The sequence below is a fragment of the Polyodon spathula genome, chromosome 13 (assembly GCF_017654505.1).
Source record: "Polyodon spathula isolate WHYD16114869_AA chromosome 13, ASM1765450v1, whole genome shotgun sequence".
NCBI lineage: Eukaryota > Metazoa > Chordata > Actinopteri > Acipenseriformes > Polyodontidae > Polyodon > Polyodon spathula.
Window position 1 is genome coordinate 1,547,747 of NC_054546.1, and position 26,194 is coordinate 1,573,940.

The 26,194-nt window shown below is 36.0% G+C and overlaps 1 protein-coding gene across 4 annotated transcripts in view; it reads right to left on the reverse strand.

Moving 5' to 3' along the window:
* Positions 1 to 26,194, reverse strand: part of vti1a (vesicle transport through interaction with t-SNAREs 1A) — a 109,680-nt gene that overhangs the window by 26,679 nt on the left and 56,807 nt on the right. For 2 of the 4 annotated variants that reach the window (XM_041269521.1, XM_041269522.1), the window contains 2 exons: positions 17,046 to 17,116; positions 14,829 to 14,890 (listed from right to left, as the gene is read on the reverse strand). In XM_041269521.1, the coding sequence (XP_041125455.1) occupies positions 14,829 to 14,890; positions 17,046 to 17,116 (133 nt within the window). Of the gene's footprint in view, positions 1 to 14,817; positions 14,891 to 17,045; positions 17,117 to 26,194 lie in introns of all 4 variants that reach the window. The other 2 variants (XM_041269524.1, XM_041269523.1) reach the window with 1 other exon arrangement.

The window sequence follows — 26,194 nt, forward strand, 5'->3', positions numbered from 1 at the left end:
GCTTGGGACTGAATTGTGTGTGCCTCAGCTTAGCAGTTCAGTCACTTTGCCCCAGCTCAGTTGACTGGCATTAATGTCTGTGCTTCCCTGCTCAGCTGCGTGGCACAACAGCCTGTGTTCCTCAGTGCAGCGGGCTGGCACTAATACCAGTGTGCCCCGGCTCACTGCTATGCCATGCGTGCTACTGTTATTGGTCAATAGTAGAGCAGAAGCAACAGAGTGACCCGGCTCAGAATCTGACTGTCAGACTTACCAAACACTACAACAACCGGAATGTGTATGGAACGATAACCAAGTGAGAACAAATAACTTCTGCAACTATGGATGTACATTAGCATGCAGGTTTTCATTGCGTAATTTAAAATTTGAACAAAAAAATAAATTGAAAACATGACTCTCAACTAAAATAGTTATGTGTGTAGTGTATACTGTACATCTATATGTAACCTGCAATGGGAGTTCCAATTACACTTTTTATTATGTACTTCAAAAGGAGTCAATATGTCAGAATCTCCTCATTCTGTTATAATGAGGGGAAACTGAATCTTCAGAAATGAATATTATTCATGTTATGATTTTACTTTGAAGATACAATGCCATTAAATATCTATACAGTATTCAGTTTTTTGAGGTGAAGTTCCATCTTTCTATTTCATAAGCATTTTTACAAAATAGACAACTTGCTATACATAGATATCTACCTTCTACTCTTATACAAAAAAACCTACAGCCAGCTCAATGGTAATATCTTATGTTCTTACTAAGTCGATGTTTCTATGAACTGTAAATACTGTATATGACTAGTAGCCAGTGCCAAACTTGGCCATTTCAAATTGTACCTGACATCTATTCAAAGCTAAGGGAATGTTCACAGTTAAAAGGGACATCTTTACTGTACATGATCAATGCCTGAAGTACTTCGACCCTATCACTGAACTGCCTCCACACACTGGTACTACAACACAAGTGTATTACGCAGTCATGTGATCACTGAGTGTGTTATTCACTAACCTTAGCTCTCAAACAAGTGAAAGAATGGAGCTTGTGTTACTACACAGTGATGATATTTCTGTTCTGTAGCACTGACCATTACATTTACCAAGTCTGAAATCCTGCCAGTTTTAATAAAAGACTGCTAAAGAAAGCCAGTGTTTAAACTGTTTCTATGTCAAGCAACTCCTAAAATACTTGACCACAAAGCAGTTTTTAGCTTATATACATCAATGTCTTGGTAAATAAAAGCAAATCGAGCCTGAAAGTCTGGCAATGTGCACAAAACAAAATCACCACATTATGTCAATAATGTTCAACACAGCATGCAGTTCAACTGAGGACTGGTTTTATGCTTGAAGCAGTGAGTAAGGCACACAGTGTTACTTTAAAGTCCATTTCGGTGCACAAAGTAAAATAACTGAATATAACAAAATATTTTACTTGAAGTATGTTGGTGCTTGATTTATTTTGTGTTTCAAATACTAATTTAATGTAAGAGTTACGATGTTAACAATAATAATTTTAAAAAAAAGATACATTTTATTAGGTGATTCAGGAGGGGCATCACACAGTGGACAACCACAGACCTTGAAAGTCCCAAGATATTCATCATATCTAAGGAATTTATCTTATAAATTGTAACACTGAATCTCGGATTACTTGGGTTGGAGCTAAATGTAGGCTTCAGTGGTGTTTCTTGGTACAGTATTTATTCCTTCCTTTTCAATAAAGTGAATTATTTTGGGAACACCTGTACAGTTTCCTTTACTGATTAAGAATAATGACATTTAAATCAGTAAGGAGATTTAATTACAACAGATAGAAGAATGTGGCTTTTCACAGAGAATACAGGTAATTTCAGAAGCAGGGCTACATAATTATGTGCTGTTGAAAGGCCCAAAAGAATCAGATTCAAACCAGTGACCTCCAATTGCCTTTGTCAATGGGCAGAGAGAAAATATCTCATGTTCTAGGTAATGTGACAAAAAATAGCAGTTAAGTAAAATATGTTCCACTTTTTTCAGAATGCAGCCTCTTTCTTGTATTTATTTACACATTTTTGTATTATTCCTTGCCTTGAATAATGCAAATGTTTTTAAAAAGTGTGAAATTTCCCTGCCGTTTGACATGAGTAGAGTATTTTGCAAGACAGCATGTAATCTAAAATGTGATCTAAAGAATCGAAATCTCGTTTATAATATATAGACAATGCATCCTGTTAAAGAGGAACCCAAACGCCTCTACCTAATTTTACGCCAAGCTACTCTTTTATACCTCTAAAAACAGAATTGATAAGTAGTTTTCCAATTTAGGATTAAGAAATGGTTCATTTTGAGGTTAATAAGGACATTTTTCCCACTTTCGTATTTCCGTGACCTATCAGCTTGATGATGTCATAAAGTGAACTGATATATATCTGCTGACAAATACTGTAAAGAAACACATAAAAAAAAAAAATGAATATATATATATATATATATATATATATATATATATATATATATATATATATATATACATACATTATTCATTTCATTTTTATTTTTTTTAATGTGTTTCTTTACAGTATTTGTCAGCAGACCCTGCGTGTATATTATATTATTAGATAAGGATACGTATGCAAAACGTTAGAAAACAAACAAGCAGAAGTATGCATTTTTATCACTCGATTGCAATGGAAAAGCTACCATTTTAATCGAAACACATCATTCATTACACCATTTTGTATTCTATTTCTGCATTTTTACTATTTGCTATGTTTAAAAAGAGCTTTGTCTCCAGACAGAAAGTGTTTTACAAAATAAGCGTTTGTGTTTCTATCAAAATATGTGACTCAGTGCAGTGCAGTGACTGTGTCCTTTTCATCACCTCAAGGGTAAAGCAGTCAATTATCTTTAAAAATATATATATATATATATATTATATATATATATATATATATATATATATATATATATATATATATATATATATACCAGATAGTGGTCTATCGGAACTAAATTAATTCTTTGTCTGTACCAATTGTTACGATCACTGTCAAAATTTCCCTCTCTCCCCTTGTCTTTATTTACAACTTTTCATGATGCGGATGTTGTTCTCATAAATTTTCTTTCTGTAAATTATTTGTATGTATATAATGAAGATAATAATAATAATAATAATAATAATAATAATAATAATAATAATAATAATAATAATAATAATAATAATGTGTTTTGTAATCCATTGTAATAGGAAGGGTTAGTCACCTCTGCAGGTGTCAAGAAAGTGGGATATTTAAACCAGGATTTGTACCAATTTATACAGCTGTGCATTTTTTACATGCCGAGCAGTCTGACTCAGTGATGGAGGCTGCCTTGCTCAAGTGTGCAACAGCAGAGCACCCAGGATTGAATGTACTGTAGTTCTTGTACTAATAACATTTAATCACATTTATTAAAAAAAAAGACTACTTCAGATAAATTGGTATGTAGTTAATTTATACACATTGTAGTAGTAATACAAATAAAACATTTTAAAAAATTGCCAATCTGTGTTATGTAGACGATCGCCTTCATCGATATCCGACTTGCTTTCGTCAGATACATTGCTTTCGGTTTCGCACGGTTCAAATTGATAAGGCTGTATGCCAAACACACCAACAACGAGCCCACTGCCATCAAGAAAACTGCCCTCCCCATTACACTCATCATTTTCATGAACTTCTGAAGAAGTATAGGCAGTGAAATCACAGCTTCTCACCAACGTATTTTCAATAATATTTGCCATATTTTCCACCACGAGTTCACAAGTCAAATTCCACCATCTACTTCCTTATTGGAAAGAAACCTAGAGTAACGCTATTTGTAAAATCTTTCCTTTTTTAGATATATCTATCATATAATATAATGATATTATTAGTATAGATCATTATATATAGATAATATATGATATTAATATATCAAATCAGAATAGGAAGATCATTTTTTTGTGAGTTTTTTTTTTTTATAGAACAAAAAAATTAGATTAGGTTCCCCTTTGAAGACGTGTTATGTGTTCACACAAGAAACATTTGTTAACTGCCTTCCTGGTCAGTCTTCTATTGTGTTTGCATATTATCTGTCGTTAATAATGTAACAGCTTACCTGTTATACAGTGTTGGCACTCTACATACAGTAAGACGTGCAGTATGCTCGGGGGAATGGGTGTGGGTTCACTAGGATTGGATTATCACTTTTTCTTCAGTGTGTTCTGAGTTTATGCTGAGTAGAGGCATATTTCACTGAGCAGCAAAAAACTACTTGATTTGGCAATTTATTGTTTTAACAAACATAAAACATGAATTAATCGTCTATGCAGCTGACCACCTTTTAAGTAGTCAAAAGTTCAACCTTAAGCCGAAACACATTTCTCAACAGTCATGCTTGTGTGACTTGGCAAATTCAAGCAACAAAAAAAAAACACACACACACACACACACACACACACACACACACACCTCCTTGATAAGGCATCCCTTAAAACAATAACAAGCACTGTTATTCCTGATCCAATGCATATGCATGTGGTATGTGTTGTAGAATAGTACACACAATACCTGTGCCATTCTCCAACACTAGTGTTTCTTGTCACAATATTCACCTAAATAAAAATTCAACTTCATAAAAAAAATTCACAGCTGCACAGCAAGACATGCTTCCTGTCCTGACGTGTAGATACTGCAGTATTTTCACAATATCCTGAGAGAGTAGGAAGCTACTGTCTTTTCCGCTTAGCCTTGGTTCTCTTTTTAAGTTAACCCAAAAAACGACAATTATGTGGAAACAGTAATCAATGGGGGAATAATAATAGCTTCTATCTGGCAGACTTTACCACTTTTATTTTTCCTTCTAAACAAAAGTTGACCTGAATAAAGCTGATAGCTTTGCCACAATATAATACATCTATGTCCTTGAACACTTTTTCAAACTCAGAAACATGTACCTAAGAATAAGTGGTATCGAAATTGTTCACACGATTATTAATTTAAGACAAAAGAAAAAAAAATGTTTTAATTGAAAAATGAAAGGAACAGTGATAAAAAAATACATAAAAACACGAGCTGTGAGAAGCTAGTGTTATAAATGTGAAAGTAGGTGTTAGCTTGCTTCTATTATTCAAAAACCACAATGAATGAAGTCACCAGTGCCACACATACATATTTATCTTGACGTATCCGTTCAGATATTCACCGTGAATAAAGACTAAAAAATGAGAAATCAGACTTTCATTAGAAAATATGTTTCCAATATGATATTTCTTATCATGGACGAATCTTATTTCAGGGGACATAGAAACATCATAATATTAATAATAATATTACTAATAATAAGCTCAATCGGTATGTATGAAACATTTATTTTCCTTGCCATAAACAAGCCTGTACTTCACAAAATCATCAATCTATGCATTACAAAGGGACTGGGAAACACCCTTAGTCAAAAAGTTTTAGCCTAATGATTATATCGACCAAACAGTACAAAAGCAGCCGTAGAACTGTTCCCCTTGTTTACAGACCACCTGCTGTTCCTGGCACCACAAAGACATCATCTTTTTGAAAGAACAAAAAAATCTGAATTGTCAGAGAGCCAAGACTGCCAAAGAAGTGCCAACTATTTCTGTGACACATGATATTAGTCTATACTTGGGTCAACCCGACATCCTTTCACATACAATACAAACACCCAGCACATGAAACTTCATTCCAGTCAGCCTGGACTGCATTAAAACCAGGCTCCACTAAGTGCAGCTATTAAAGGGTACAGAAGGACCTTTTTATTTTATTGTGTTACATGTTCCCATGTGTTGCTACAGATGTTTACGTAAGGTATTATTTTATTTATTTATTTTTTTAACATTTTGACCATTTTTTTAAAGGTAAAATTGCATTACCCTGCCTCAAGATGACTTCCCATGTACCTGCACGGACCTCTCAGAACTACATTTCCCATCATCCTCCTGCTCACATCTGTAACTGAGATGGATTTACCAGTGATTAGGAGGATGCTGGCAAATGTAGTTCTGAGAGGTCCATGCGGGTAGATGGGAAGCCATCTTGAGGCAGGGAATGAAATTTAAACGTTAAAATGTGTCAAAATGTAAAAAAATAAAATAAAAAAAAATTAACACACACCTTACTTAAAGAGTTGTAGCAGCACATGGGAACATGTAACACAACACAATAAAATAAAAGGTCCTTATGCGTCCTTTAAAACATGGTAGACAGCAGTCTGCATACAAATGCTTCACAATCTGTGTAGCAAAGATGTTTTAAAGGCATTATTCAGTTAAAACGCCTCCTTAGGAAGCATTGGTGGGGCTGGGTGTACTTTATTTAATATTTGGCTTTCCCACATTGTATTTTTTGTTTGATCACTGAGACATCAATGGTAGGAAAATTGCATCTAGTTTTATTTTTTGTTTTTCTGTGGTTTTGTTTCACTGGTGCTTTGAGAAATTAGGCTATTTTATGTTAATAATGCTATCTGTAGACCTAGATTTCCAATGTTGAAGAGGTGAACGATGGAGATCAAGACCTACACAAAGTGACATCTTCCAACAAGCCCTCCTAGGACACTCCTTCAGGAGAGTGCTCATTACATGCAAGCAGTTTTAACCTATCAGTTTGGTTCTACGCACACACACTATGATGAAAGGAGGATTGGAATTGTGTTGTGGGTCTCAGCTCTAGAAACATGACTTTGGTATTGTAGTCCCTGCACCTCTGGCATTTTAAACGCTATCTGATGAGACAAGGAGCAGACAGCAAAAACACAGGAATCACTTACATATTTCTTTTAAATCTTGGTTAGGCTATATATATATATATATATATATATATATATATATATAGTAAAGATAATTTAAAAGGGCATGTCCTTCATTGTCATAGGAATGCATGTTCTGGAGCAAGACAAGGAAAGGATCAATTGAAAATAGTACATTTGTTCAAGAAACGGAGCACAGCCAAATTTTTCAAAGTCAACACAATTCAACTTTACCCACAGATTCATAGAGTACAGTTGCGTACAAGCTATGGAGTCAATATCGCAAACCAATCGGTCTTGATCATTCTGGAATCCAAAGCGTCGCACAAGAGCATTTCCATGACACTGTGTATGCAAAGTCACTATCTGAAATTAATTCTGAGATATTAGCATTAGTAGAGTGGTGACAACGGATTCCCCCACACATAAAAAAACATAAAACAAAAAACAATGGTAATTTAAAATAATACAATTAGTTGATTGAAAAATAACCCCAATTATCACATTTTTACACAACCACTGATAATGGTAGGGGATATAAAAAATCATTCACAACAATGAAAAAATAAAGTGGTTTCAAAAACTCAAAATGTGCATTAATTAATGGCAGCACATAATGAGTATTACACTATTTTGCTGTTATCTAACCAATCTAGTAGGCTTATACTCTGCCGAATATGCATATTCTGTGTAGAATATGTAAGAAATAACCCACGACAGGGTGTGCGGTAAGACAATTCTTACTGTTTGATTGTAACATATATTTTGTACTTTTTTTATTTGCCATAAACATTACATTGAACATTGTCATTTATAGTAACATTTTCGAGATGAAATTACATTTGTGAATTAAAAGCAGACTGATTTCCCACGTCTGAGGGAGGATTCATGGCACAGTCAAACACTGCACTGCACTGGCCCACGAGGGAGGGGCTTCCGAGTGTTTTGTTTTTTTTGGTAAGAAATGATCCTAATCAGGCTTTGCGTGAGGGAGGATTCATGCACAGTCAAACACGGCACTGCACTGGGCCCACGGGGAGGGGCTTTTCCGAGTGGTTTTTTTTTTTTGTAAGTGGTTTATCCTACTCACAAGGTCTTCAAGAGAAGCTGACCAATAATTTCTGAGGCTGTTTTCACACCGATGCTGGTAACCGGCATAATTTCCCTAGATTGTAAACCAGCATTAGATGATATGTGGACTAAACGGCTCCCGTGTCAGTTTGCACAGTGCTGCAGTCCTTCCCGTCCGCGGCGAGCACAAGAGAATTCTATTCTGAACCTGACCTTGTTTAAAAGCCCAACGGTTGTGTCAGCAGAGAGCAGGGGAGAGTTTAATTTAGTTTTAAATATGTTTCTGAAATCAGAGGGTAGTGGTGAGATGTATCTGTTGTGTCGAGTTTACATATTGCATACTCACTAGTCAGTTTTATAAGGCGCTATTTAGTTTAATAAGTAGATGCAGCTGCTGTATATACAGTATATTACATGCTGAGAAACTTACTGCTTCTTTGTTTTGTTCTCTGACTAAATAAATAGCACAGCATATTTGCCAATTTTTCTGTAATTCTTAGTGACAGAAAAAAAAAAAGATTGTTGAGTGATTGAAATGCGGTTTGAGTTGTATGTTGACATTTTTACCTACAGAAACACTGTTTAGATCATTGTTACTATTAAGTCGCAGTAATGTTAATAGATCAGGTAAGTAAGTTGGTCTATGATGTCATAGCCGTGCGGTAAGACAATTATTATAGCACGGTCAGCACTTAATTTATCCAGGCCATTTTATAACAGATAATATTACAAAGCACATTCAACTCTGAATTTGAAATATGTGTCACATTAACGACTAGGTCTTATTTCTCTGTGTAGGATTCATAATTAGCAAGGCTTCAGACTCTGGCTTTCTTATAGCTGTCATTTCTGCAGCATCTAGTTTCTTCAACCCCACTGGATAAAATGCAAGCAGCCTGAGGATAATAAGACTGCACACCTTTCATCTTCTGTATCAAGATGGAAAAGTTCAGTGCTTCCGCAAGTATTTTTTTTTTTCTTGTGCAAATACACACCCTAGCAATAAATATGACTCCAGATGTAATGGAAAAATACAATCTAAAACAAAAATGCACAATAAAGTAAGGCTGTAACTAAGGGTCAAAGCTAAAAGCATGCTGCACTGTATGAGAGGTAAAGCATTGTCCCAGTTTGAGCTGAGAACTGGATTTCACTGCTGTGTGCTGAACCATCATATTGAGGAAGTAAAAGAAAAAAAAACACACACAGAGATTGCTTTAACCAGGTGATTCATTCAGCAATAAACAGTTTCACCCCAAATCAGGAATATTTGGCCAATAAGTGCACAGAGGCAAGGGCGCTGGAACTAGGGGGTGCTTGGGGTGCGGTAGGACCCCCTTGGCTTTGCATGGCTTCTATCATATACAGGGGTTACCATTTTGTTCAATGGCTTTCAGCACCACTTTAAAAATCGTTCCAGTGCTACTGCACAGAGGATACATTTCCCAGAAAGATCACAGTTTTAATTAGTTCAGTAAGTTCAATAAGAGGTTACATGCAAACCTTTTGGCATGATGACATAGTACTAGAACATAGCTGACTGAAATAAAATCTGTACAGGCGTGATGTACAGGGAGATGGCAATTCCAAAGCCAGGACTGATATCATGTTTAGTCCGACATCTGGGAAACCCGGGAAAGTGTCAAACAGAACATACCCAAGTAAATCGAACTTTGCAAGCTGTATCGTTCACAAATGTTTTAAAACTTAAATAAACCATATTTGTTGTCAGAAATGTAGCACTTGTTACATAACAGTTACGAATGACTGGAGCCTGCATGGAGGCTGTTCTCATGCTACATTAATGCCAGTGAAATATGTCAGTACTCATGAAATCTTCTGTACTTTTCTGGTGTTTAACAGCAAAAAGGAAAGGCTAGAGAGTCTATGCTTTTAGAAGAGGGTTAGAATGTGTTAGAATCATGAACCATGTCATTTACTTCACCACTACACTACGGATCACACCCTTCAAAACACCCACGCTTTGCCAAATAGTTTTGTTTTTTTGTTTGCTGTGAATTCACATATTGGATTCCTTTTGGAGGGCTGCTGGTCCACAGAAACTGGCCTTTGACCTTAACTGTTTAGTGGTAATATGGACACGTCAAGGAATTTTTTTGAAAGGTTTATTACAGCCAGTGAAGACATTCTTTTTAAGTATATACAAGTTCACACGACTAATTACATGGCCTTTCTTTTTCTGAAGACACTGCAAAGTTAGTTTTTACTACATTTAATTGCCAGTATTGTACAGGGAACTCTGAAAAGTGAAAATGTGCACATTCTTAAAACTGTGTTCATTGCTGCATTTTTTCCTTCATTCTTCCTGTAAAGGTTGACGGTTTAATTTTTTTTTATTTTTTTATTTTTACACTTCAAGTTGAGGCCTACTGTCTTCACTTAAACAACATTTAGCCATGCGATGCTTAGCAAATTATATAAAAGTATACCAACATCTTACCAAGTCAGGTCATAACATCAGCAAAACACCCAAACTGGACGCTGTTTAACATGCCTCATTTTAAATACGTTTATAAGGCCATCAGTATTATAAAGCTAAAAGGTTTGATGGATGTGGTTGGTACAGGAGGAACCTTGCACTGCCACACTACACACAACCTTAACAACATTCCATCCCCAGAACTCTAGGAACCTTGCACTGCCACACTACACACAACCTTAACAACATTCCATCCCCAGAACTCTAGGAACCTTGCACTGCCACACTACACACAACCTTAACAACATTCCATCCCCAGAACTCTAGGAACCTTGCACTGCCACACTACACACAACCTTAACAACATTCCATCCCCAGAACTCTAGGAACCTTGCACTGCCACACTACACACAACCTTAACAACATTCCATCCCCAGAACTCTAGGAACCTTGCACTGCCACACTACACACAACCTTAACAACATTCCCATCCCCAGAACTCTAGGAACCTTGCACTGCCACACTACACACAACCTTAACAACATTCCATCCCCAGAACTCTAGGAACCTTGCACTGCCACACTACACACAACCTTAACAACATTCCATCCCCAGAACTCTAGGAACCTTGCACTGCCACACTACACACAACCTTAACAACATTCCATCCCCAGAACTCTAGGAACCTTGCACTGCCACACTACACACAACCTTAACAACATTCCATCCCCAGAACTCTAGGAACCTTGCACTGCCACACTACACACAACCTTAACAACATTCCATCCCCAGAACTCTAGGAACCTTGCACTGCCACACTACACACAACCTTAACAACATTCCATCCCCAGAACTCTAGCACTGAAAAAATGCATTTTTGATACGAAAAAAGGAGGAAAGGAAACTAAATAAATAAAATAATTAAAAAAAAACTAAACTATACTATAACTTGTTATATCTTTCAGCTCCAATTAAAAGTAATATGAAACGTTTTTGTTAGTCTTCACTTCAGACTTCAAGACGCCCCCAAGACTTCTTCAATTTGCATCCCACTGCAGCCCAGTGTAATTCCTGCATTTCATTAATTATATGACCTACATATCAGATGTTTAATATTTAATATTAACAAGCAAACCTAACCCTTACTTGCGAAGTCTGAATTCGGAAATCATTTGGAAGTCATCTTTTTTTTTCTCCCGTCTTTAAATGTCCCAGGGCTAGATGCTTTGATCTAGCAGAGCGTCTGACATTGTTTGCAAATTTGTATTTAATTACAGGTCTAACAGACATACCCATGCTACCCCACTAGTTATTAAGCAGGCATCACCAGACAATACTAAATATGCCCAGTGCAGTAACAAAATAATAAAACACCTACACACACACACCATGTACTGCACATACATACACACAAGCATCTTAGAAGCATCCATGTAACATGGTCATGCTTTAGGAATTACATCACTCATGTAATCATTTACTAATTTGGTTTGCCTAGAGCTGTTTAACAACCAAATGACAAGTCTGTGCCATTAATGGTCTTGTTTAACATCTAAAATAACCCCAAGCCACAGCCTGAATGTATCTGTACAGTGAGTACTTATCTGTCTTTATGTGCAGCACAGCTATATATAAAAAAAAAAAAAACAATCACTGTTTTTTGTGTTATGCTGCGGATATGAAACCCTTTCAGTTAAGCATGTGGAGGTTGTTTTTTGTTTGTTTGTCTGAAAGATAAGGCTTGCCTTGTCTCAGCCACATACCCATTTCAAAGGAAAGGCTTGACTTTTGATCTGCGTGATGACTGACTCGACCCCCTGCTTGTTGTTGCAGCCTTTCTGAGCATGCCTCGCTATTTCTTTAAACACAGTGGCACTGTCAATTGTTTGGGTGACATGTGTGACACTGCAGAGCTGCTCAGGCCCTTCCCAGAAGCACCTGGGCTGATGGAACACAGTGGAGCTCACCACCACACAACTCTAAGAAAGAAAGAACAACCTAAAGTGCGAGACAGTAAGCAGTTATCCGACATGAACACGGTATTTCACTTAGCAATAACTAGTAACTCTTTCATTAATTCATACAAAAAAAAAATCATGCCGTTGGTATTTACTGTTTTACCTAACCACTAAGCTGGTGCATTGTCATATTTTCAACAAGCCTACAGAGAAACACTGGTGTCAGTCTATTCATTTTCTACTGAAATTCTGTTCATTGCGATTTCCAAATCAATACCATTTTTAGGAAATGAAGGCGACTGACTCATGTTATCCAAGTGCTTCTTAGCTTCTTTCCTAGAACATTATAAATAACTTGACAGGGTTCAATGCTCTGTGTTACCATGTTTGGGAAGTTGTATTGTTTGATTGTACATCAGGGTAGCCTGAAAAGCCTTTGGGATGACTTCTCTGGTGTTTCATTTTTATAAAGAACATAAGTGCTAAAGGCGCTTTCCAGCTTACTGCACGACCGGAGGCAGGCGGAAACTGAAACCTTGTAAAGTAATGGAAAGTGGATTTATCTGTTTAGCAGCCACATTAACAAACAATATTTAGATACAGACTTACACACACTAATATAGAGAAATGGCCCAGCAGCAATCATTTGGATCAAATAAATTAAATGTAAGAACGCCAGTAAGGTACACAAATCATGCCTCTGAGAATTTGCAAAATGGTTTTCTTTTTTTAAACCCTTTACTCTGCATGATAAACTTTTCAAGCACAATTTATGTGCCGTTTTTATTTAACATCATTCTTTACCCTTTAGAGCTTATTTAACACCAGTAAGCTTGCATGAACTCTTCCAGTTTCTGGTACATGCCACAACCTTTAATGAGGAAGCTCCTTGGTAGATCTCAAAATCTGTTAGGGTTGAAGACACTGTGACTCTCTGCAATCCCAAAGATATAGATTCTAGCATTTATCTATCTCTGGTTTAAAATTTTAAATAAAGATCTACATTTGGATTGTTCAAATAAAGTGCATTACATTTTTTTTAAAGCTGCAAAATATAAACAACAGCTGTGCTATTAATCATGTTGCTGCTCTAACTAACTCACAGATCCACAGTCTAACAGACATGGAAAAATGGCAGTTCTGAAGAAAACACTGAAACAATGGACAATAGAGAGTTTGTTTTCTTTGTATTTTCCAGGTTATAAATTACTTTCAAACTATTCAAACTCAATATTAAAGAAATGCTTTATTTTTATTTAAAATAAACTCTGCTTTCATACAAGAGAGGCAGAGTCCATCAAGCATGAACACAGAGAAACGCATTGGTTCAGAAAACTCATAAATCCTGATTTGAATCTGCTAACCTGAAAGCCCAGCAAAGTGAACTGCAATCGCACATTTCTAAATGCTACGTCTGATTAAGCCGTCCCACTCAGTGACAGCTGAACTTTAACATTAATATGATATTATTTAAATAACTGCATGTTATTTACTTTACACTAAAAATGATGAATGATTTCTGGACAGCTGCAATGGCATAAAGCAGGAGGACCCCCTAATGAGATTTGACAAAATGGAGACATATGCAGAATATTGGTTACAGTCCGCGTCACCGGGGGCCTTTCGGCAAGCCGTGCTGGTTTTGATTGTCTACAAGCATTGAAGCATCTATTTCAATTGCTACTTCCTTTCTGCCCTGCATTTTAAATGTAGCTGGTGTCATTTACATATTACTCTTAATCAAAACTGTAACGTCACGGTTCACAGACAGGAATGGAAGCAGTTTGTAACATGGAGACGTGACAGGCGTTCAACTGAACTTTTTTTTTTTTTTTCTAAATCCTTGTTGTCTATGTGGCTTTGAGAAAAGGATAAAGCTCCTCTCTGAAGTGAAACTCATGGAAGTTGGACTGGCCTATAAAGCTCTATATATATGTATTAAAATATATATATTTTTTTGTTGCAGAGAAATTGTCTTTTTTATTTTATTTTACAAAATCTTTTAACAAAGAAGATCCCTATACCCTTAGATACTGCTGCTGAAAAAAACAAGAACAACAGATCTTTAGAATAACAGCTCATTTGAGCTCAGGAATAGGAAAGCGCTCCCACAAGAGGCTGTTTTGCAGAGAACTACATGTACTTGCTCGTCATTAACAATGTGAGTTTCAAAGTGGCTGAAAAGCATTAAAAAACTGGTCATCATGTAAAAATGTAATAAAATAAAAATCGGAACTATTATAAAAGTTTATATTTAAATACATGATGTAATGTAGTTAACAAAGCAAACATCACTGTTGAAATATAAAAGTGCCAAATATAAGCACCTTTCTACCTTTTGCTTTAAAAAAAAAAAAAAAAAAAAAAAAAGAAATGTAATTTTATTTTTTTAATACAATGTTAACATGTTGGAAATCACTAGTTTTGGTTGTTTTAAATAATATTAAAAGAACCATGCTGTATTTTCATCTTACAATATAATGTATTTTAATAATCCCCAAAGGAGTAATTTCAGTCCAGGTTCGATGTATGTAGCTGTGTTTGTAGAAGTAGTACAGGGCGACTATACCTTGTTCTTACCTTCGTAACATTCCTGTGAGGATCCTGGAACTCTTTCCCAGATTGGCATCTGTTTCACGAAGCTACACAACAGAAATAAATTTGTTTGAAAAGAATACAATATATAATAAATACAACACTGGTCTACAAACACAAGTGGACATTTCTGGTGAGGAATAAAAGAACAGGGACCCATCATTGCACCTAGACAGGATCATATCATTCACTGTGTACCAAATTAATATTGAAAAAAGCTTTTTGGTTTTGATCGTCCATCAACGTCATTGGAAGCCATATTAGATTTGAGGTAAAGTTAACAGGCAAATTTCACATGAGGTGTTTATACAACACTGCAAAACTGAAGTGTGTATTTCAAGAGTTTCTGAGATGAGTTTGAAACGGCATCAAATTTACTGCACTAACCCGCTAAGGGAAGTTTAAATAATAGAAATGCACGCAAGTTCAAGACAAACTAACCATGCATGGACATTATTACCTGCAAGAGAACAAACCTAAATGCAATACGTCACAATCTCATTCTCAGTAAACTGGTAAATAGTTAATGTTAATTGGAAGCAACAGAATGCTTTGAACTTCTTAATGGTCTTTCTTGTTATAGATAATGCATAGTTCAGGTATTTTAAAACACAGATTTTCAGGTAAGAAATCAATGCAGTCAGTACTGGGAGCTGAAAACATTTATTTCCTGCCAAGGGAGAATACCGTTTTTTAAATAATTCATAGCCATCCTGTTGAGCACAATAATGGTACTCTCATTTGCCCATTTTATGTTACGCTCCTCTTCGGTGGCTACTTCATCTACTACTACTGATCTACTACTACTTGTGTCTGTCATCCACATTTCACTTCAAATAACATCCCCTGAATGTCTTTAAGCTGAGGGAAAGCTAAGCCACTTTTGTGGCTTGGAACTTGGTTTCAGGAGACTAGGTTTCAGGCCAATGCATGGCACACCAGGGGAGACTTGAGGTTTGATATGGCAAAGTTGCCACTAACTAGGTCTCTCAGTCTCCTGGAACCAGGTTTCAAGCCACAGTTCAATCAGCTTTAGTTATTAGCACTCTGCCCCTTAGCCTTCAAAGGAAAAAATGGTTTGAGCATACACAACACTCCCAGTATTACTTGGCAAACCATCATCTCAAAATCCAGGTTTTCTTAGCTTTTAGTAATGGAGAACACACGTTGCACCTTTTATCTACTGTAAGCTTTATTTTATTTTTATGGTAAAATATCCCCAAGGGAGGACCAGTCTTGACTCATGGAAGAGTACTAACCTGTAGACATCAGGCATTTAAAATGATTTTTTCTGTATTTATTTCCATTGAAATAGTCTGCAATATCAAAATGTTGACAAGTCGAAATCTTTAGCCATTCTTCATAAAACACATCTGAGGTGACCCCTAACTGGGATCTAACAGTTTAACACCTGCCTTGTATAGAGACCTGTACTCTGACCCAAGAGGGGCTACTGTTAGCAGATGATGTCTGGATTCCAAAGGGCTTTGTACAAAATGAAAATATAAGTGGACAATGTTTTACTCCTACATTAAACCCCTATTAACTACACAAAGAGTGCTGGCATAATCAGCAGTCACACCTCATTCCGGACATTGATTTGTATTGTTCTTTTCTTTTTTCTGGAGAAACTGTTTTGAAAATAAAGGCTGCTTAAAGGGTTTTTAAACATGGGCTGCATGCAAAAAAGACACGACAAAGATGAGAGTCGTGGAATTGCCTCCAGCTCATGCACCTGGGCCCAATGTAACAATGCTCTGCCCAAAGCTACAGGTCTGAGAGACAAGGGCTCTTTCAGTCACAAAGCTAATTTAAGATGAGACGGCGTTCAAGTGTTTTTCATGGATTGGTTGATAGCAAGTTTTGGGAGGCTTGGTAAAATGAAAAACAAAAACTGTGGCATACAGGGTTGAAAACATCTTGTCACTTAGATGTTCTGCTTTTAGTTGTACTGGACATGACATGGCTCTCTCACAGCACTGTGTCAAACAGTGTTGGATAATTTGGATACACACGTATCTTATATGATATTTAAACAGAAGCTGCTTCTGAGCAAAGTTGCTGTACCTGAACTCAGCTTACATTTGAAAGCAAGGCATTTCAGTGAAGAATCCAATGTGATATAACTAGCTCACCCAAACACAACCTAAATTGCTGAACAGAACAAAATAACAATGACGTTGTGTTTAGTTATGAACCCACCCTGTCTCTGGATCGCTGTATTTTCTCTCTGTCGTGGTGCAGATTTTCTAAAATTTCCTGGCCAACTTGCTCTGTAATAAAACAAAACAAACACATTAAAGTGGACATACATTAGTACCATGGCACAATAATTATTATTATTATTATTATTATTATTATTATTATTATTATTATTATTATTATTTATTATTAAGCTGAATAAGAGAGACCAAATTATCAAATTCCTTCACATAGAAAATTCCTTATAGAATACAATTTATTTTGTGATGAGGGAAGGTTTTCCTTTGTGATGGATGTTTTAAAATATGCCACAGATAACAACAGCAATTGAAAAAAAAAAAACTATACTGAACAAAAGCAAGTAGACTAAATGCACAGTATGGAACAGGTGTGCTTGTTAGGGCCCGTATCTTGCCAGATGTATGTTAATACACTCAAAAAGGTGAAAACTTTACATTGTACAGTCTAAAGGTCTAATACAAAAAAAGAAAAACATGACTATTATTATTATTATTATTATTATTATTATTATTATTATTATTATTATAACAACAATGATACAAACAACAACAACAACACTACTACTACTACTACCGATAATAATAATAATTAACCCATGCCAGCACTACTTACTATCCTCCTCTTTTTACACTAAGTGTAGCAATCAGTGTCAGCTGTCTATGTTTTCTTACATTGTCATGCATTTACTACACTAAATAACACATTCCCCAATGCTGTACTCCAGAAACTTGGCACATCCCGTGCCTGTGTTCAGACTTAACCCAGTCTGCAGTTGCTGTGAAGTAACATCCCAAACCTCTCTACACAGAGGTGACAAAACACTGCCGCCCCAGTGCACTGCATAGGCTGCAGAATTGGCTTCAACAATTTGTCCAGCAGCCAATGAAGCCTTTGATGTTTCACAGTGTGCGTCCCCTCCTGGATTGCAGCTGAAATCATTCCAGCATTGGCTAACATGGGCTTAAAAAATCCTGACAGGCGATCGACAGAAAAGCTGGCTATCAGAAACCTCCCTGACTTGTGAATATTGATGCTACATTTCTTTTTGGCACTTTCTAGAAGGAATTTGTGACGAACCAGTGAACAGTCTGAGGATTGAATTTAGGAAACTCGGGCATTCTTGGTTCTGAATTACTGTGTGACCCCTCAGGGCAAGTCACTCAACCTCCTTGTTCCTCATGACCATTCAGATGTAAATCAGTCTACAGACTGTACCTTCTACATAACGAACAACCAAAAACCAACCTGTAAACAGGCACTAACAAAAATGTACGGTCCATATTGTAGAGGTTGCAGATTTTTAAAGGGATATTTTACACTCCCTGATTTATTTATATATATATATATATATATATATATATATATATATATATATATATATATATATATATATATATATATATATATATATATGATGAACACATCAGATTTAAAAACAGATATGTTCAAGTTTATCAAATATTATGTAATTCGTATTATTAGTATGATTATTATTATTATTATGATTATGATTATTATTATTATTATTAATAATAATAATAATCAAAAATAATAATAATAATTCAAGACCTTTATGCTGTATGGGGTTAAGAGAGCAATTAAGATATAGATCCTTATTTGTTTATAAATATAAATCCAGGCTTTGAGCGGATCATAGTGGAGATTTCAAATGCACAGTGCAATCCGAAATAAACAGCTACACTCATGATTATTGTATTGTACAGGAACTGCACTCAAAGGCTGAATTCATTGAGAACATTATAACAAAGAGACAAAATGGGTTACATCTGGCAGTGATGTAAACTCCGAACCAAGAATATATATATACAACACACACACACACACACACACACACACACACACACACACACACACAGGGTGATTAGAAAGTAAGTTTACCACATCACGCACCATATCTCGTATGGTAAACCTACTTTCTAATCACCCTATATATAAAGTTGTAGTCAAAAGTTTACATAACCCAATGGAAATTTATAATTTCTAGAAATTTCTCGAAAACAAAGAATTTTAGGAAAACATTTTGTAGCAAAACTTTTGCTTTTGTGGATGAGGAAAAAAGTTACAAGAAATAGACTACAATTATTTATTTCAGCAGGTTTTTTTTTTTTTTTTTTTTTTTTTTTTTTGCAAAAATGCTAACTCTAAAGTACTCATACCCTTTGATGCTATAATAGTATTGTCTACAAGGTGCTAGAAATTTCAATATGATAATGAAGAACCAAATTTTAGAAAGTTCTAGAAAATGCTGGATTGTAGATGAACATTCTTAGAGAGTATAAAAGGGTTAGGCACAGAATAATTGCTGTCAATATGGGAAACAGTAAAGAGCTATCTGAAGAACTTAGGCTTCAAATTATTTATTGTCATAAAGCTAGAGAAGGATACAGTAAGATTTCCAAGCATTTCAGTATCCCAATTTCAACTACTGTTTCTATTATTAAGAAGTACAAGACTCGTGGTACTGTAACAACACTCCCTTGGTCTGGAAAAAAGAAGGTTCTTTCACCAAGAACAAGCAGAATAATTGTGAGGAAGTTTAAAACAATTCAAGATTGACTGCCAAAGATATTCAAAGTGAGTTGTCTGCAAGTAGGACTGGGGTTTCCATTTCAACCACAGGCCGAGTGTTGCATGGTGAAGGGCTCAGTGGTCGCAGGCTAAGGATAAAGCAACTCTTAAGAAAATGTCACAGACAATCGCTTAAAGTTTGCAAAACAGCATTTGAATGATGGATATGAGTTCTGGTCAAAGGTTTTGTGGAGTGATAAAACAAAAATCAAGCTATTTGGTCACGTTAATAGTCGTTACATCTGGAGAAAATCTGGTGAGACTTACAAAAAAAAAGAACACCATACCTACTGTGAAGCATGGAGGTGGCAATATCCTTCCAAGAGGCTGATTTTCTAATGGCACAGGAAATTTAGTTCCAATACATGGTAAAATGGATTCCACAGCATACCAATAGATACTGGCCAATCATCTGAAACACCCTGCTGCAAAACTCCGGTTTAAAGCGCAACTGGACAGTCTAACACAACAACGATCCAAAGCACACCAAAATCTGCCGCAGAATGGTTAAAGAAGAATAAAATCAAGGTTCTGGAATGGCCCAGTCAAAGTTCTGATCTAAATCCGATTTAGGTATGTCACTGGGAATATCTTTTGACTGTAAAAAATACATAAATTACAATAATTTCTATAGAATCCAGTTACGATTTTAAAGCTACTTTTTTTCTCAAGCAGATAAGCACAACTGACTGTGTCTACGTGGAGATAGACACACAGATGCTATTTCTATAGACTTCTTATATAAATGTAGTTGCAAAAATATTTATTTATTTATTTACTTACTTACCGTGAAATCCAACAAAGGCTGATAAAGTGACTTCCAAGCAAAATACTGTAAAATACATTAGAAGCTCCTATTTCAATATACCTTGCCAAGAACCAGAAAGATAAATATTTCCCTTAGATATCTGACCACAAATTGATGTTCCCATTATGTTTAGCTGTAAGTACAATGCCTCCCAAAGGTTAAATGTGGTACGAAGCAGGGTTCCTGGGTGTCAGTATCAGTAAGTCAGTGGAATATTTTAAATGCAATGGAGTTTATATTCAGTCATGTGCTGGCAAACGGGCTGTTCCTTAAAAGTGGAATTTTGACAGAAGATACACAACAAGGGCTCTATAATCAACCTTGTTATTGCTATTACAATGTCACAGCTCAGTCCGTGAATAACACCGATGCCCTATAAGGTTCTTAATCTCTGAAAAGGCATATAATACTGGAGGCTACATACACTGTACCCTTAATCTTCAGCTGCGGCAGGTGTAGATACATTGAAAGCTTGCTCACACTACTTTGCAAAAGGAGAATTAATTACATATTTTATAGTAACATGACAAGCGATGGTTGATCTGACCAGAGATGAAGTTAATATTCTAGTTGCAGATCGATCTACTCTGCTGCTACAAAGAAATGTTTCACAAGGGCACTGTTGTTATCTCTCCTGTAACAGTACATTTTGGTGAGGGCCAGGTCACCTTAGAAATCAGAATAGCTAAAGGCAGCTTGATAGCCATGGTGTAAAAATAAAAAAATAAATACATTCTGAATCACTTTGTTAGAAAATTACCACAATGACAAAACAAAAAAAAAATTGCCGTTACTTAATCCATTAGAAGTCCTAAATAATTTGTACTGCAAGACTCCAGTGAGGCATTATTTCACTGACTGACAAACATTTATTTTTACAGCTTAGTGATGGAAACCCCCATACTCCTTATGGATATACTGTAACAGATTTTAAAGTTGTAACAGCAGTTCTCTTTACATACAGTTTGTATGTGTTAGTAATACTACTGCTGCACAGTTTAAAAGCTATCTCAGTAGTACTGCATTCAGTACCCAATTTGCTTTTTTCCTTCATTTTGAAATGCAGTAAAGAAGTTTGCACCCCATGACGCAATCTATTTCCCCTGCCAATATGACAACATCACGCCCTGTAATTGAGGCTAAAACATTGTCACTTTGATGAATTGCGATTTTTTTTTTTTCATCCCTCTCCATGTCGTCCGTGAGTGGCAAAGTCAATAAACAAGGGAAGAGAAGCCAGTCTGCCGCGATATCACAAAATGAATTGTCTTCCAGACACCCAGGGATCAACCCTTCATACATTCATTTGACAACCAGCGGCAAGGTCTTCCACAATGGAGGCATCTGCCATCCCAGTGACTCCCTCCTCCGAGAAATAATTGGGGACATCATTAATTTTACAAGAGCTGTTTTATTCTATCTACACTGCAAGATCTCTGGTCTTCTTTCTCCCGTGCTGAAAGGAGAGCCCTGACACTGGATGACACTGCTGTTGTACGTAACATTTTCTAAACAGTAACTGAAGGTAACTACTTGTCTGTATCCAACACATACACCGCAGAAAAAAAGGCCTGTGGGGCAAATAAAGAGTTTGCCAATGATTTGTCCAGGTTTTAAAAAGACCTATTAATGTTATGTAGCAGTTGCTCTGAAAATTAACTCAGTGCTTTTCTAGACAGGACATCCCTCCCCAAGCACACATACTGTCAATACATTCTCATTCAGCCTTGTGGAGGTAAGTGTTGTGAATGAGGATTATATTTTAGATGCATACAACTTAAATTACATTATTCATTTATTTTTATTTGTTAACATTGTAAGTGGAAAAATGTCTCTGTAAATCACAAAGTTTCAACAGATTCAGGATAGCAGGCCCTAAGAGATAGCGTTAAATACTTATTACATTTGTCACATTAGATTAGTTTTGTGATGTATAAACTAGGTGCAAGGTTGAGACCACCCCACCCCAATGCCCAAAAATAACTCCCAACTTAATCATTTATTTTATCTATTTATTTATTTATTTAACCGGGAGGTTTATCTATTGAGACGAGGACTTGTTTACAAGGGGGTCCTGGAAATGCACCTGGTCATATGAAGAAATGTCATCCTCTGCAATCCTGGCTTGGCTTTGAACTTGTGCAATGTTTGCAACCAGCAGAACGATGTTATTAATTGCTGGCCTCCACAGTTTTTAATTACAAGTGATAAAACAAAAAGGGGGGGGCGAATTTCCAGTAAAGTTAACACAAAAAATGCTGAATCAACAGGAATCTTAGCCTCTCTCCTTGTTTTTTTTTTTTTTTTTTGTTTTGTTTTATATGTAAAAGAGGTCAGAAAAAGAAATCTTTAACAATCCAGTGACAAGCTCAGCATCTTTTGTGGCTGACCAGGCAAATTCCGTCCTTTGAATATGAATTAGCAGTGGGTAATCACAGCATATTTATTAGACCTTTCTTCTAAGGCCCAACTCTCCTGTGAATGCTGTATTATTCATCGCCTGTGCCCTGACCCTCGTGCGCTCCTGTTCTGACAAATCATACTTGATTAAGACAAATCTTTATTAGTTCGCTAGTCAACTTTCCCATTTATCATTTGAAAATCTCATTCTTCCTTTCAGTGTGCACTAGATATAACCTAAACAATTTTAAGTGGCTGTTTTAAATGCTTATTACAGACAATAAGTGTACCCACGGACGTGCAAGTCTGTAATGGATGATGAAACGCAGGTTTAACGGGTATAAATGACCAAGGCTGCAGGAGTTTAATAGAACAATTTATTTAAGGAGGCTGGAGAAGAAATTAATTTGTTACTTTATTTTAACAGCAGTACTTTTTTTTTGTTAAAGTGGTTTCCATTTGATTTATGTAAGGCCCATTTTCTTTTTTTTACATGCTTCAAATGAGAGAAAATCTGCATAGATAAGGAATACTGGTATGACTCCAGAAAAATGTATATATTCACATACTGCATGTCAAAATGGATTATGTAATAAACATAATGTTACTCTGTCTGATGTGATCTGGGATCTAACCAAAACCACACTAAAAGAAAGATCCTGGTTTTCAGCTTCCAGCTCACCTGGGGAAAGGTATCTTTGGATGACTTCCTCCAGTGGGGTCTAGAGCAAGGTTAAGCTGAGGGAACACTAAGCCACTTTGTGTCTTGGAACTTGGTTTCAGGAGACTAGGTTCTGGCCACTGCATGGCACACCAGGGAAGACTTGGGGTTTGATACAGCAAAGTTGCCACATACTAGATCTCCTGGAACCTTGTTTCAAGCCACTGTTCCTGGCTTTGTGTTCCCTCAGCTTTAGGTAAGGACTAGCGACATGAAAAGACTTCCTGGACAACGTTCGTGAAACCGTATTATTGCACGTCTCCAATTGTAATGCCATCCAACTTGCAATCAGGTAGGTTACTTTATAAAATAAAGAAGGCAATTTGCCAGAGTTTGCATTGCCTCAATCCACAACTGCACTGTAATTAACGCCACATAATCCTGCACTGCCTCAACTCCACAGAAAAAGCATGACGGACTAGTTATGCTTGTGGAATGTGGTTTAGAAACACTGGGTTATTAAGATCTTAACCTAAGTAGGATCTATGTCCATTCAATAAGCCTATTTCTTGCCAGCACAGTGCCTGTAATTATTTAATCGGCTGTTTAAATTGAAAACAAAAGGAGTTTTAGCAGGACTGCGCTATACAGCAGCCATGCTTTAAAACTGTGGGGCCACATTTGGAAGCTGTCAGTGAACTAAGCTGCTCCAAGCAATAAGGGGTAGTAACATATGTCTATATTAAGCATTATAAATCACAACCTGCTTTACTTAAATAATGCCTAGCTCCCCTCTAGAGTCATTTTATCAGGAGACTGTAAAATACAAATAGTTGATTATACAGTCTATGCTGGGAAAGGGGTCGAATGTATACATCCTCCATGCGTATCAACATGATATATGATCACCAGAGGCCTGGCATTGATTATACACAGTTAAAATGAGTGCGTCATGAACGAGGGCCTGAATAAACATGTTTAAAACACACATCTCTGAATATCCCTTATTTATTTGGAACAGCGTAGTTTGAAAGTTATTAAGTGTCTGTAATGTAACAGACATTGCATACAGATTATTATTTTTTTATATATATATATATATATATATATATATATATATATATATATATATATATATATAAATATAATTTATTTAATTAAACATTTAGAATGTACTAATCGTACTTGGTGGGCTTTTTTTTCTTTCTTTCTTTTGCAATTTGTTATCCCATAAAAACAACAACAAAGGATTTTTTTTAATGAACTTGATAAAACTCCACGTTTTTCTCCGCTTCAGTTGGGGACGCAATAACAACATTACACTTGATTAAAGAATTTACAGCTCTAATCAAAACTTGACAGCAAGATCAAAGCCTGCAACTTAAATCTGCCTTTTAATTATCTGTACACCACCACACCTCAGGCCTGTCTCTTTCTCACTTTCTCTGTCTCTAAATTCTACTAAGGAAAAGATCTAACATCTCTTAACAGTTCATTATCCAATAAAACTATTCAAAGCTTAAAAAGCAATCTACACAATTAGCGAAGACCTTGGGGAGCCCAGCAGTAGTCTGTATTACAGGCTTTAAATTGAAACACCTTAATTATATCTGTCAAACGGGTTTCATTAGACTCTCTTGTCACTGTAATTTTCGGATTTTTGACACTGTTGGCACAGGCTTGGCTACCACCTGCCAAGGCGTGAAGCTGAATAAGACCAAATTATTAAATTCCTTCACATGCTGAATACAATTTATTTTGTGATGAGGGAAGGTTTTTTCTTTGTGATGGATGTTTTAAAATGTGCCACAGATAACAACAGCAATTGAAAAAAAAAAAAACTATACTGAACAAAAGCAAGTAGACTAAATGCACAGGTGTGGAACAGGTGTGCTTGTTAGGGCCCGTATCTTGCCAGATGTATGTTAATACACTCAAAAAGGTGAAGACTTTACATTGTACAGTCTAAAGGGCTAATACAAAAAAAGAAAAACATGACTATTATTATTATTATTATTATTATTATTATTATTATTATTATTATTATTATCACTCCTACAGCTGCACCGATTGGCTTTCTCTAAATACAAATGAGAGAAGAGAGCATCTTCACTGAATCAGCCATGATGTATATCATTACTGATACCCTGCAGGCTGCATTTTAAATAAACACAGGGCACTTCAGGTGAATTGACTGGTCAATGATATGATATGATATTAATGATATAAAAATATATTTCAATCAATTTTGGAAAATTTCTAAAATTGCCCAGGGTATGTCCCATACCTATTTAACATCTATTTTCTCAGTGTCAAATATACTGGACATTCCATTTAAGTTCTCTGACTTCTTTTTAAACAGAGACCATGAATGACAGAAGTATGTTTGTTACCTGTTGTAATGAAGTAGGTAACACATCCTGTATTATAGGTTTGTATCTGAAACAAAGCATGCTAGCTTTTCCCGGCTGTGTGTTTGATACAGTACTCGTGTTGCATCCTAGAGAGTTATCTTTTAGGTTTCTTCTGTCAATAGATTGCCTAAAGGCCTCTGAAAAGATCAATCACACCCCAATCTTGCGCTATAATCCGTTCATTAGAGACATGTCAGACCAATGCACTGTTTATTGCTCTCAACTCACTGGTGGATTCTTCTGTGTGAGAAAAGAA